We start from the raw sequence: 13,341 nt of genomic DNA, 5'->3' as shown, positions 1-13,341 counted from the left end.
ATACTGCTAGTGCTTGCTAGCGTTGTGTGAATTCTCATGAGACTAGATGTGATAGCTGAAGTTATATGGAGTCTTATTTATTATGTAGTAGGGAATATTGCTACTACTACTGCTACTACTGCTACTACTACTGCTATTACCACTGCTATTACCACTACTATTACTACTACTACTACTACTACTACTATATACAACTACTGCTACTGTGTATGATGAAAGCCAATAATCTATTCTCCTCACCGCCTTGACCTTCAAGGACTAGCTTAGTCCTTGAGAGTTCTTTGATTGGCGGCAAAATGACTATGATTATTAAGCCGAGCAGCCCACATAGCACTACCAGTACTGGTAAAGTACCTAGTCATTACTAGTACAGTCTTTGAAAGATTCCATCTCAAATGTATTGAACCTTCATGATTTGGTCTTCGAAAGAGCCTTTTCGACCTTTGATTGCTTGTACTTAAGGAACTATTCTCTTCCTCTTCTCACAATATACAAACCATACTTCGACTAATTTGTTTGTCAATCTTACCTTACTTCACATTTCTCAACACAATTCCATGGCCATTATCTCGGAGCCTTGATCTTATCTAACCCCTCACCAGACTGACCACCAGCGAACTTCGAAGTTCCTCGAATCTGGCAGAGATATACCATACGAAAACATTCCTTGGGAGAAACTGAATTATCAAAGGAAATTGAAAGATTTTTAAAGATGATTTCGGGACGTGGTAGGGCTAGAATTCGTGCGCCTCGCAGGGTATGTACATATTCACTTCCTTCCACTTCCATACCTACCTACTGAGGTCCTCCATACTTCCTCCTCTTACACAAGCTACCTACCCCTTCCGGCGAATGAATAACTTCAGTAAACTTTCAAAACTTTGTTTGCGCCAAGGTTAGAATTGCAAGTAATTCAAAATGCCTCCCACTCAAGGACAGTCTTTTGATGCGGCAATTGCACACGCTATTAATACAAGTCAGATGGTAGCTTACCTCGAACCACTCTTTCTCCAGTCGCGACTATCTTGCTATTCTTAGTATCCTTGCTAACTGGTACTCTTCCACTACATAGGCCTTTGGACGTGCCGGCGAAAAAAACGAGTTCGAGATTCAATGGGAGATTTTACAAAATGCACTTCAGGAAATCCATGAAAAGAATGCAGGAACACTTTCCTTCGAACAATTATATCGGGCGTCTTATAAGATCGTACTGAGGAAAGATGGAGATTTACTTTACGAACGAGTCAAAGTTTTCGAGGAGCAATGGTTCGCCGGAAAAGTCATGCCAGCTATTCGAAAACTTATCACTGCAAATCTGGTCAATGTCGCTGCGGGTGGCGTTTCTGGGACTGCCGCAAACGAACGAAGACTTACCGGTGAACAGTTTCTAGAAGGACTGAAGGCTTCATGGACGGATCATAATTTATGTATGGGTATGACAACTGACGTCCTCATGTACATGGATCGAGTTTATTGTGGCGATAATCGCAAGGCTTCAATCTACACTACAGCTATGGGACTTTTCCGGGATCACATTCTACGTTCACCACTTCTGGACAATTCAAGCATGATTACCTTCGATATTCTAAATTCGGTCATCTTGGATCAGATTGGAATGGAGAGAGAAGGTGATGTCATCAATCGACATTTAATCCGTTCTGTCATCTACATGCTTGAGGGTCTATACGAAACCGACGCAGAGAACGAAAGTGAGAAGCTATACATTACTGTTTTCGAGCCTGCATTTTTAGCAGCTAGCAGAAAGTTTTACCAAGCAGAATGTCAAACGTTATTGAGGGACTCACCTGCTAGTACTTGGTTGCGTCAAGCGAAGAGACGACTCGATGAGGAAGCTGATAGGTGTGATACGACTATCGCCCATTTCACAAGTAGGAAGATTCAAAAAGTTGTCGAACAAGAATTGATCAGCAGTCATCTGAATGAATTTCTTGCGATGGAAGGAAGTGGTTTGCAGGCCATGATCGAAAACGACCGGTTTGAGGATCTATCCATTTTATATCAACTTATCACTAGGATAGATGCAGGTAGAGGACCGCTGAAGATCGCACTACAAGGTCGTGTGGTACAACTTGGTTTGGAAATCAATAAAATTATCGCCAGTGGTGATTTTGAAACTCCTGTCGCAGCTGAGGATACCAAGCCCGAAGCAGAAGAGGACGAAGCTGAAGGTGCGAAGAAGAAGGCTAAGCCGATGAATGCTGCCGCGAAGCAAACACTTGCAGCCATTAAGTGGGTTGATGAGGTCCTACGATTGAAGGATAAGTTCGACAATATGTGGAAGAAATGCTTCAATGAAGATACCATTCTGGAAACAGCTATCACTAAGAGCTTCTCAGATTTCATTAACCTATTCGATCGATGTTCCGAGTACGTCTCCTTGTTTATTGACGATAATCTCAAGCGTGGTATCAAGGGCAAAACCGAGGTTGAGATCGACGAAGTACTAGACAAGGCCACCACTTTACTTCGATATATTCAGGACAAAGATATGTTTGAAAGATATTACAAGAAACATCTTGCGAAACGTTTACTACTCAACAAATCCGAAAGTACTGATGTGGAGAAGCAAATGATTTCTCGAATGAAATTGGAAATCGGAAATTCATTTACGACTAAGCTGGAAGGAATGTTCAAGGATGTTACCATGTCCGAAGAACTTACCCAGAATTATAGAAAGCACATCGACAACGTGGGAGATAAGGATCGAAAGCCAATCGAATTATCTGCTATTGTTCTTTCTACCAATTGTTGGCCTACGGAAATCATTGGTGGTATTCCTTCATCAGAAGACGGACCTCGACAATACTGCAATTGGCCTCTGGAATTACAAAGATTACAAGATTCATTCAAGGCATTCTATCTCAAAGATCGAAATGGTAGAATGTTGACCTGGTTAGGTAATCTAGGAAATGCTGATGTTCGATGTCATTTCCCAGCTATTCCAGGAGAAACAGGCCCGAAGAGTAGGGAAAGAAAGTACGAATTAAATGTGAATACTTATGGCATGATCATTTTGATGCTCTTCAATGATCTACCAGATGGCGCAACTTTATCGTATGAAGAAATTCAAGAACGTTTGAACATTAGCGATAAAGATTTACCACGTGCCTTGATGCAACTGTCTGGTCCACCAAAATCTCGAGTTCTTCTTAAGAAACCTGGAAAGCCTAATGAATTACCTACAGCGGGTGATGTTTTTACATTCAATGCCGGTTTTGTTAGTAAAGCTGTCAAGATTAAGGTTCAAGCAATGGGTGGGCAAACTAGCAAGGTCGAAGGAGCTGAAGAAAGAAAATTGACTGAGGAAAGAAATGATGAACATCGAGGAAATGTTATGGACACAGTCATTGTCAGAATCATGAAGTATGTCTTTCCTGCTCTCAATCCAATGAATTACATACTAACAAAATATTATAGGGCACGTAAAGAATGTCCTCATCAACAACTCGTTACAGAAGTCATCTCACAACTTTCACAACGCTTCCAGCCTAATATCAATATGATGAAACGACGTATTGAAAGTTTGATTGAAAGAGAATATTTGGAAAGAATTGAAGATGCCAAAGTACCTACTTATAAGTATTTGGCTTGATCGTTCTCAATCGACTCTTTCTTTGTATCGGATAATTCCATGGGTTTGGTTGGCTGGATAGAATGTATTCACGGGTGGAGTGCGTTCGGGGATCTTTGGGAAATTTGTGCTTTCGCGGTTGATTGTAGTGGACTTGATATGATACGTCATGTCATGCCATTTTCATATCATGTTCATAAGATTGCATAGCATAGCATAGCATAGCATTTCTTGCAAACTGGTGCAAAGGTACTGGTGCTGGGGTGTTGAAAAATGGGTTTGGGAAATGGGAAAGGGAAATGGATGAATATTTCTGATTCTGATTTTGATTTCTTCTTTTTGAAAGAAAGAAAGAAGGAAACAGGTAATGGCGTATGGTATGATATGGTATGATATGATACACTTAATGAATGGTATGCTGCATAAACGAATGAATGGATTAATGAATGCGGTGTTATGAGATGATGAGGAGATGAGATGAGATGCGAAGCGATGTGGAATTGCATGGTTGTATTGAGCTGTGAGCATCTTTGTGTGAGAGAAGCGGGGAGGTAGAAAGGGGGAAGAAGGGTATAGTTAGATATCTGGGATCTAGGTAGTGGTAGTAAAATAGCAATACTCGAGGAGGTCTTGAGGATTACATTCCGATTTTTGAAATCTGCATCCTGTGTGTAGAAGACGATCAATGGACTGATGAATATATTGAAATTTCTAAATCCTTTTCAAAGTTAAAAGTCTCCAGACTCATTTTTATGACTGGTGTGATGTGTGATGTGCGATTTGAGTTTTGTATTTGTGTATAGACTTTTATATATACGCAATAGATCATTATTATGTACCTATCTCTCCCCTCAATACTCACCCATTCACTCCTCTACCTACCCACCCACCCCCTTACTTAACAATACATCATACATGACATAAATCTCAGAATCTCAAATTAACTATCTCCAGCTACACACAACCTAACCAAATTGATCTAATTAACCAAATGAACCAAACTAACTACCATCTAACCAATAATATAAATTTCAAATCTCCACCTCCCTCATCTCATAAAAATAAGCAAATAATTCCCAACGAGTTATTGATAGCATTCTCAAAGATCCATCCTTCTTACCAAGAATCCTTCCATCCACAAACTTCAAAAATATATTCAGCAGCCGCTATAACATCATCTTTCTTTCTTTCATCTTCAACTGACTGACTAATTGAGACTTGACACAGGATGTCAATTCGACAGATTGAGAGATAGTTACAAATCGAGGGTTCTACTCGAATGAACGATTGTGTTAATTTCTAGCCGTGATAATATGGGGGCTTGCCCCCAAACCCCCTTTGCTCGCTACGCTCGAGTTCTTTTACTTGATTCTTCTTCCTCTTCTCCTGTTTTCACATTTTCGTGTCTTCGTCTCCTTTATTTGCATATTTGATATTACGTATTTCGTATTTATTATGTTTGGGTTTTGCGTCATATGTCGTGTATTCTACATATATTGTCTATCTAATTACATGCACAATACTTATACTAATATTCAGATTTCCTCTTTCTTTCTTTCACTTTCTTGTTGATTATTTGAGAGATTAGTGACTTATTGATTAGCATTCATCTCCATTATTTCCCATACGAACTTTGAAAAATGGCTTGATGTTTTCCTATTGATATGGTTGTTCGCGTGTACTAATATTTTATTCTTATGTTCTTCTCTTCTCTTCTCTATTCTGCATCTTAATCTTCATCTTCATCTTCATCTCAAATATGCGCTCAAACTCAAAATAACATTATATGCCTCCTCTCCCAAATCTCATATCCGTATTCATCATTAATTCCCACGCCGCTTCTCTAACTTCTCTATCACTGTCCTCTCCCCCCTCTACACCCTTGCTCTCCCCAAATCCCTCTATCCCCCCCATCTCCCCACCCCCAAAAGGCACACCCTCAACCCCACACACCTTCCCCTCCTCAGGCAATCTCCCATCTTGAAAATACCCCCTTACCACCCCCGCCGTACACCCCGACCCCGCACTCAAACTCGTATGCCCGTACGAATCCTGCACCAAAACCCTCGCTCCCACAAACCCCTCTGCATTCCTCCTCGCACTAACCAATGGCGTTACGTTATCCGCCGAATTCGCTATATACAGAATCGGATGCGATGTATTCCCCTCAAAGGGGCCTGCAAACCGCCATTTCGCGGGGACGGTGCGACCTACACAGCTAAGTCTGAATTCGACGCCGACGGCGCCGGCAGCGGGGGCGGAGGCAATGAGGTTTGTAGCGTAGGTTTTGAAGGCGGAGAGACTAGGGGGGAGAGGACCGCCATCGGTGCACATTATGGCTGCGCTAGCGTCGGCGGTGGCTTCGGAATCTGAGTCGTCGTCGTCGATGGGAGAGGGAAGATCGCTGCAGGAATCGCGGGGACAGTCGCAGGTGAAGATTTCGCGCATGCCAAAGGTGGAGGTGAGGTCGATGAAGGGGATGCCGTTGCCGGTTTCGAGGGCTTGGAGGACGGTAGCTAGGGAGGGGAAGAGGAGGATGGGGCGGTAGAGGGAGGCGGAGATGAGACGTTTGAGGGAGGAGTAGGTTATTAGTTCTGGGAGGGAGGAGGGGTCTTGAGGGGGGACGAGGATAGGATGGATTTTTAGGTTGGAGAGGAGAGTGGCTAGGCGAGTGGAGATTTGGGAGGGGGTGGGGGAGTAGAAGGCGCAGATGGTAGGGCCGGATAGGTGGCAATAGTGGTAGAATGCTGACATGATTTTTTCGGAGTCGTGGAGGAAAGAGGTGTGAGTGTTTGTTGACCATTCGTTGTAGTTTACGTTGCCTGGTTGGGGTTAGTATTGGGGAATTCTTTTATGGGGTGTATTTCGATGGCTATGCTTTAAAAAGAAGAGCGTATCATACGGTCTTTTTGTTCTTCTCCGAATCCCAGAGCAGGAAGAAGTAGAGTTTTGGGAGAATTGGGGAGTATCTGGGAGAAGAAGAGAGCAGAAAAAGAATCTGGGCAGGAAAACTATTTCACAAAATACATACCATCACTAACCATCCTCTCCACCAAATCCGGATACATAGCCGCAAACACACCACCCAAAAAAGTCCCATAACTAAACCCCCAATACCTCAACTTTTCCGTGCCTGTCTCCCTCATAATCTCAAGCATATCACGTGCCACACTTGTCGTACTCACAAAATTCAACAACGATTCCTCTCCTCTGGCTTTAGCTTCTCGTTCCATATTTTCCTCGCAAGTTTTCGAAAGAGCACTTGCTCTCGCATATGCATCATCAAGAATCCCCGGATGTGAGTCCACCACTCCTACATCACTTAATTTCCAGATCTTTGAATTCTGACGTGCAGAACCCCAACAATTAATGACAGGTGTCGAGGCCCCTATACCTCGAGGATCGAAAGATATGATATCGTGGTTTTTACCGACGATTTTTTGGAGATTGTGTCCATTTCTGCGCAGAGAAAAAATTCCTGAGCCGCCTGGTCCTCCGGGATTAGTGAAGACGGGACCAAGGTAGTTGGTCAGATCTGTTGCGGGGATTTTGATGATTGCGAGGGAGATTCTGGAAGGGTTGGAAGTATTAAGCCAGTCTAGTGGTAGGGAAAGACGAGCACATTGAAAACTTGAATAGCAAGTATGCCAGATAAGGGATTCGCTTGGTTCGACCTGGAGATATGAGAATATGGACTTTAAGCTTATGTGGATGAGGAACATACATTTTTCCATTGCCAACCTGTTTTTGCGATCACTGGGGTTAGATGATTTAATTCGAGGTTTGCAGGGGATATTAGTTGTGAGGGGATTCCATAGTGCCATATGGTAAGAATGAAAGTGCCAAGGAAGAGAGCTGAATAGAATTTTAGTAGTGAGTATCCTTGAGATTGACTTGGGGTAATTATGGACGTTGTTCCCTTTTTAGACGTCATTGTAGAATTGAATGCAATAACATCTCGAAAATTGATCAAATGGAGATGTTCAAAATATTGAGAAAATTTGGTAACCTTAACGTCGTTATATTGCTTGAGGCTTGCATGATCGTCCTTTGGAATGATATGAGACAGCTTCAATATTAAAGAGCTGAACCTACTATGTTTACCTATTATGATTCATACTCACCAATTATACTGAGGTGATGCTAATCAAGACAGATTAGGAAAGACCGTCTTTCATCCGGGAAGTGCGAGTGGTTGAATGATAGATAAGCATATAGATCTCCCAATAAGATTCACTTGTTCGTCTTTGCTCTCGGGCATCTATCTGCATCTTGGAGTTATAGAGGAGATTTGTATTCTGTCTAAGCCAAGATATCTTTGAACGTTTGTTTGGTCGTTGTTTCACCCGTAAAACTCGCGATATTAACTTTACCCGATAAGAATGATAAGAAACTGCCACTCGGGCTTGTCAGCTTGTGTGGATTTTATGTATAGTTGGCAGTTTGCATGAATCGAAAATGGATTGAAAATACTTTCCTTTTTGAGTAAGTCGAGCCGATGTGAAGTTTTCTCGTCTCCAGTTACTTTTCTTCTTGAGAACTCAACCATTCCTCCATTCTCAATAACACACACTCTCACACACACGCCTCATTGCAATCAAATTCACATGTATTGTCTACCCGACATACAATGAATGTTATTTGAGGAGATTAGCTCACACTCATATATCGCTAATTCCTCGTCTGATTCGACGATACGATATCCAAAGGTGTCGTGGATTATACTAGCCATACAGTACGAAGAGTCACGAGTCTATAATCACGATATTAGATTCTATTTTCGTACAACAATGTGTATCAGGTAATCATTTATGCAAGTGTCCGCTTCAGCTCAACACCATTCCCTTCCTCCCGTCCTCGATGGATAACACTTCCGGCTCTAATGTCGATTCACCAATCGCAGTCCGAAGTAATCGAGGTTGTTGGACTTGTAGAATTCGGAAAAAGAAATGTGATGAAATACAACCCGGTTAGTCATGATTAGTTTTTGCTTGCCGAAGAAAAAGAATTAATATTCGATTCTCATAGGTTGTTCGAGATGTAAGGATGTTAATGTAGAATGTCACTATGGCCCCAAACCAAAATGGATCGATGATCCAAAGTTTGCAAAAGAAGAGTTGGAGAAAATTAAAGCTATTGTTGCTGCGTCTGCAAGTAAAAAGAGAGCCGCTTTTCGTGCGAGGAAAAACACGGGTTCTATATCCTCGGTGCCCAAATCGCCACAATCACCTAATATTAGTACTACTACGACGAAAATCGCTAAGAAAGGAGACAATTTACCAAGTATCGACAATGTTGTTTCAATATCTACACCACCTATTGAAATGGACAATAATAAACCCATTGAACCCAGGTCTCCGTTATTCCCAAAATGGATCGAAGACCAAGAAGCAAGTTTGATGATGCATTACCTTGATCATGTCTTTTTCATCCAATTCCGGTTTCACACCCCATCATTATCATCGGGAAGAGGATGGCTATTGTCATTGTTAACAAAAACAAAACCTCTTTATCATGCAGCTCTAAGTCTGAGTGCTTTCCATCGTCAATCTCTCCTTTTGGAACAAGAGAGTGGTCAAGCGGAAATAGATTATCTGCATGAGCTACAACATCATTATGATCTGGCACTGAAAGGATTGCAAGATTTCATCCAAACAAATAATAAAAATGCATCTGAGCAAGGGGCTTTTGATGGAAATATCCAAATTCTAGCTTGTATGATCCAATTAATATCCTTCGAGGTGAGCATCCCTCTCCTCCATAATTCACCGCGAACCACAATCGAATCACTAACCAACCCCCAAAGCTTTTCAACGGTGGTGTAAGCAATTGGCAAGTCCATCTCAGAGCAGCATCAGAACTCATATTAGTTCTTCACGAAGTTTCAAATGGTAGTATACCAGGTCCAGAAACACTCTTGACTTCATCTCAATGTTTCAATATTCCAGGAGCAGGCTCGCCGGAATCAATTCTGAGTGAAAGTTTGGTTTCGAGGGATAGTGCTGCGTTGGATTTCTTTACGGGGGCGATTATTTGGATGGATGCGCTGTGAGTTCTCTTGGTTTTCATCGTTTTCTGAATTGTTCTTGTTTTTCCTTATTTCGATTGTATGCTGGAAAGATTGAAGTGCGGTAGGAGGAGAGACAGCAAAGGTCTTGTCTTGCTCAGATTGTTGTATCAATCGAATAAGTATTTGGTTGATAAGGGGTGACATTATGGGGGCAAGCCCCCAAACCCCCATAGCTCGCTGCGCTCGACGGTCGTACATGTGACATTATTCGGTCTCCATGGCAATGGCTCCCGGAGGGCCAGCGGAGCGTCATTCGCAAAATTTGATTTCTATATTTTTACTAACACCAAACTCATAGAGCCTGCGTGTCCACCGGATCCCATCCTTGGCTTTCCGAATTCCACAATCGACTACTCTCCGCCAAAAAACCCGGCTCCTCCAAATCCGACCACAAAATTCAACTAGCCTCCATCATGGGATGCGAAAACTGGGTTATGATAATGATTAGCGAGATCGCCTGGCTAGGAACCTGGAGACGAAAACACGAATCTGATTCTACCATAGATTTTAAACAACAATTAATCTTCACAGAACAGAATATTCGAGGCCGTCTTGAATCTAAAAATTCAGAGACACTAGACAAACTCCACGCATTGAGGTCAATTCATCGAGGCACTCCACCATTCTATTCCACAGAACTGTACAATAAACATACCATCCTCCTGATAACCCACATTTTTGCCTGCGCATCTCTCATCTATCTCCAAATGGTCATTACGGATGACTTACTTCCAGAAGATGTCGATATGATGCTCCACAACACTATAAACGCCATGCGCATGATCCCCAATCCTCAAATGTTTAGAGGATTAGTGTGGCCACTGAGTGTGGCGGGTTGTTTGGCAAGCTCAAAACAAGATCAGGAATTTTTTAGGGAAACGTCGAGAGGTGCAGTTACGGACTCAAGAGATTTTGGAAACTCGAGTAGTGCGTTTGGAATTTTGGAAAAGAGTTGGGAGTTGCAGAGGAGGGAGGGGAGATTGATTGATTGTACGGCGACGATTAAGGAGATGGGGAGTTGTATACTTTTGGTTTGAATTATGAATGTGTGGGAATTGAGTAGGAAATTGAAGGTTTAAGCCTTTAGGAATGTTGGCATGGGAACTTTTGATAGTACTTTCATTCTTCTATAGATTATTTGTATTACTCAGATATCCTTTCTTTGGTCTCTAATTTCCATTTTTAAATTGCCTCTAAATCCTACATGTTTTTTAATCCGACCCAGATAATCCCAAATCCCTTTCAATTATCCTAACCATTTTCAACAGCTTTTCCTCCTCCAATCTCCTCCCAACAATCTGCAATCCCACACTTCCTCCTTCATATTTCTGCGCCCCTTCATTCCCCGGTCCCCAAAGAGCTTCCATATCCGTTTTCCCACTTTCATTTCCATCTGCATCACCCCACACATCACTGTCCTCCACCTCCCCAGCAGGCAAACAAGCAACTGGCAAATCCAATCCATTGAACACACTCGTATACCCCCAATACTTCGCCTCTTCATGCGCATTCGCTACCGTTACTCCTCCTGGCGCGATAATACAATCTACCCCTGTCTCTAACATTAATTTCGCATACTCGTCTTGGATTCTATTTCTCTCCTTATGTAGTTTCCATTGTTCGGGAACGGTGCGATTTTTCGTGGTTTTCTTTTCTAAAATCCATTGGAGTAAGGAGGTTGGAGGTTCGGAGGTGAGAGAGAGGTGAGAGAGATATTCGGCGCCGCCGTCGAGGAGATACATTGCGTCAACTGTAGAGATGAGAGGAGCATGGAGATGTGTGGGGAAGGGGATAATTTCGTGTCCTGCTTCTTTGAGTGTGGATTCTGTGGTGTGTAGAACACGGGTGATGGGTGGATGAGGTGTGTGTACTCCATCGGTATATATAATACCGATTTTCAATTTCCTGTTCTCTTCTTTCTCCGCAGCAAGACTCTCGCGACATCCCCATGGGATAGAAAGTAACCCAACCTCTCCTCTCCACGGTTGCGCATCCAAAAGCGTTTTACAGAATAATTCCACATCCGCCAAACACGTAGCAATGGGTCCCACAACCCCAATCACACTTTCCATGCCATCATGTGCACCCGAGAGTCCGGAATGCGGTAGTCGAGCCACACTGGGTTTGAGACCGTAGATACCGCAGCTGAGCGCGGGACTCCGAATACTTCCTCCGATATCCGTGCCGATTCCGAGAATCGAGCCGTGCATTGCTATGAGTGCGGATTCTCCACCTGATGAACCACCGGGGGAGAGAAATGTATTCAAGGGATTGGTAGTAGTGGAATAGAGATTCGAGCGTGTTTCGAGAGCCATGAGACCTTGGGGATTAGTGGTTTTGACGTGGAATACTGCGCCGCTGTTGCGAAGGACTTGGATGCACATTCCTTCTTGGGAGGGGGAAGTGCAGAAGTTATCGGCCCAGCCTACGAAACCGGATGTGGAGGGTGTGTCGATGAGGTAGATGTGTTCTTTTACGGAAATGGGAAGACCGTGGAGAGGTCCGATGGGGGTCCCGGTTTGGGACATGTGGGCGTCGAGTTTGGCGGCGTGGGAGAGGGCGCTGGGGTACATGGTCCAGGCGAGACAGTTTGTCTATTTTTTTTTTTAGTTTTCTGTTCTCTTCTTCTTTTCCTTTCCGTATACTGTTCGGAAATCCCTTTGAAATCCCAATCACTGAGATTGGGGCTAGTCAGAAATTAGAGGAAAGAAATAGAAGACAAACCGCTTGATGAGCAACAGCACTCGCTTTACAAAACGCCGTTGTAACTTCCACAGCTGTACACTCTCTCGTTCTCATTCTCTCGAGCAAATCCACCGCAGTACTATACACAATCTTTACTTCTCTTTCATTTAGTAAACCACATGTTTTTACTAAATCAAGAGGACGTTTAGATTTAAGGAGGTCTGCTGGAAGAATCCATTCCGAGGGGATAGAAGAGAGAATCTCTTGTTGGCGACGAGTAGCGATGGCTTGCCATGTTGAAGCTGTAGAGGTTTTTGAGGGCTGTTCTTCCGCGAGCCCGGAAGTGGTGGACACAGAAACTTCATTGACAGGAGTCGAGGAAGACGAGGAAAGTTCTGCAATGGAGGGAGTCATGGTTGAAGAAACGGAAGACACTGATCTTCTATTTTCTTAAGTCAACCGGATTGTTTTCCCAAATATTTGCACAATCACAGTAAGACCAATTTCCAAATCTGAAGAGAAAGAAAAAGATGTGCAACGTTAAACAAAATGCATAGAACACACTTAAAACAGATTTCAAAAGCTACATATCACGACTTCCATGAGATACATATTTATATTCATGTCAAGATTCCCCAAAAAGAACAGACCGCCTGTACGCCTCGCCCTTCCCCATAAATACGCAGCACAGCTACTTCATACTTACCCACCTTCCACACGAACTCAAACTTCGAAAGAAATCGTCACATCCGGAACCGCATGCGATTGTCGAATGGAAACCAATGGATTTTGATCAATCGATCAGATAAGAAAAGCGATGATCAGATTGGTGGGGTGGTGGATAGGAAGGTCCTTGCACGGGACCTGAATCGGATGAATAGTGAGGGAACTTCGCGTCCACTTTCCTGGGAAAGGGGGTCGTGTCGACTTACCTTACTTGGTAGCGTTAAGGAGGTTTGCGGTGACATCTTGGAGGATGTTGTTTGGTATAAAG

The 13,341-nt window shown here is 43.0% G+C and overlaps 4 protein-coding genes across 4 annotated transcripts; 2 read left to right on the top strand and 2 right to left on the bottom strand.

Annotated features, from left to right (window-relative positions):
• Nucleotides 1-918: 918 nt before the first annotated feature.
• On the top strand, nt 919-3,613 carry Bfra_011504 (putative cullin family protein; the record flags this gene model as incomplete). Its single annotated transcript, XM_037341830.1, has 3 exons — nt 919-984; nt 1,073-3,384; nt 3,439-3,613. The coding sequence occupies 3 exons, from the start codon at nt 919-921 to the stop codon at nt 3,611-3,613; spliced, it is 2,553 nt and encodes an 850-aa protein (XP_037194687.1).
• Nucleotides 3,614-5,374: 1,761 nt separating this feature from the next.
• Nucleotides 5,375-7,526, bottom strand: Bfra_011503 (putative alpha beta hydrolase fold family protein; the record flags this gene model as incomplete). The annotated part of the gene is made up of 3 exons (XM_037341829.1): nt 5,375-6,414; nt 6,624-7,266; nt 7,317-7,526. 3 exons carry the CDS (start codon nt 7,524-7,526, stop codon nt 5,375-5,377), a joined length of 1,893 nt encoding a protein of 630 aa, XP_037194686.1.
• A 926-nt stretch (nt 7,527-8,452) lies between these two features.
• Bfra_011502 (putative c6 transcription protein) lies at nt 8,453-10,699 on the top strand (the record flags this gene model as incomplete). The annotated part of the gene is made up of 4 exons (XM_037341828.1): nt 8,453-8,561; nt 8,621-9,333; nt 9,399-9,640; nt 9,961-10,699. The coding sequence occupies 4 exons, from the start codon at nt 8,453-8,455 to the stop codon at nt 10,697-10,699; spliced, it is 1,803 nt and encodes a 600-aa protein (XP_037194685.1).
• A 174-nt stretch (nt 10,700-10,873) lies between these two features.
• Nucleotides 10,874-12,761, bottom strand: Bfra_011501 (putative fatty-acid amide hydrolase protein; the record flags this gene model as incomplete). Its single annotated transcript, XM_037341827.1, has 2 exons — nt 10,874-12,256; nt 12,387-12,761. 2 exons carry the CDS (start codon nt 12,759-12,761, stop codon nt 10,874-10,876), a joined length of 1,758 nt encoding a protein of 585 aa, XP_037194684.1.
• Between the last annotated feature and the right edge of the window lie 580 nt (nt 12,762-13,341).

The sequence above is a fragment of the Botrytis fragariae genome (genome assembly GCF_013461495.1).
Source record: "Botrytis fragariae strain BVB16 chromosome Unknown tig00000037, whole genome shotgun sequence".
NCBI lineage: Eukaryota > Fungi > Ascomycota > Leotiomycetes > Helotiales > Sclerotiniaceae > Botrytis > Botrytis fragariae.
The sequence above is the reverse complement of the archived record's forward strand: the minus strand, read 5'-3'. Positions and strand labels throughout refer to the sequence as shown.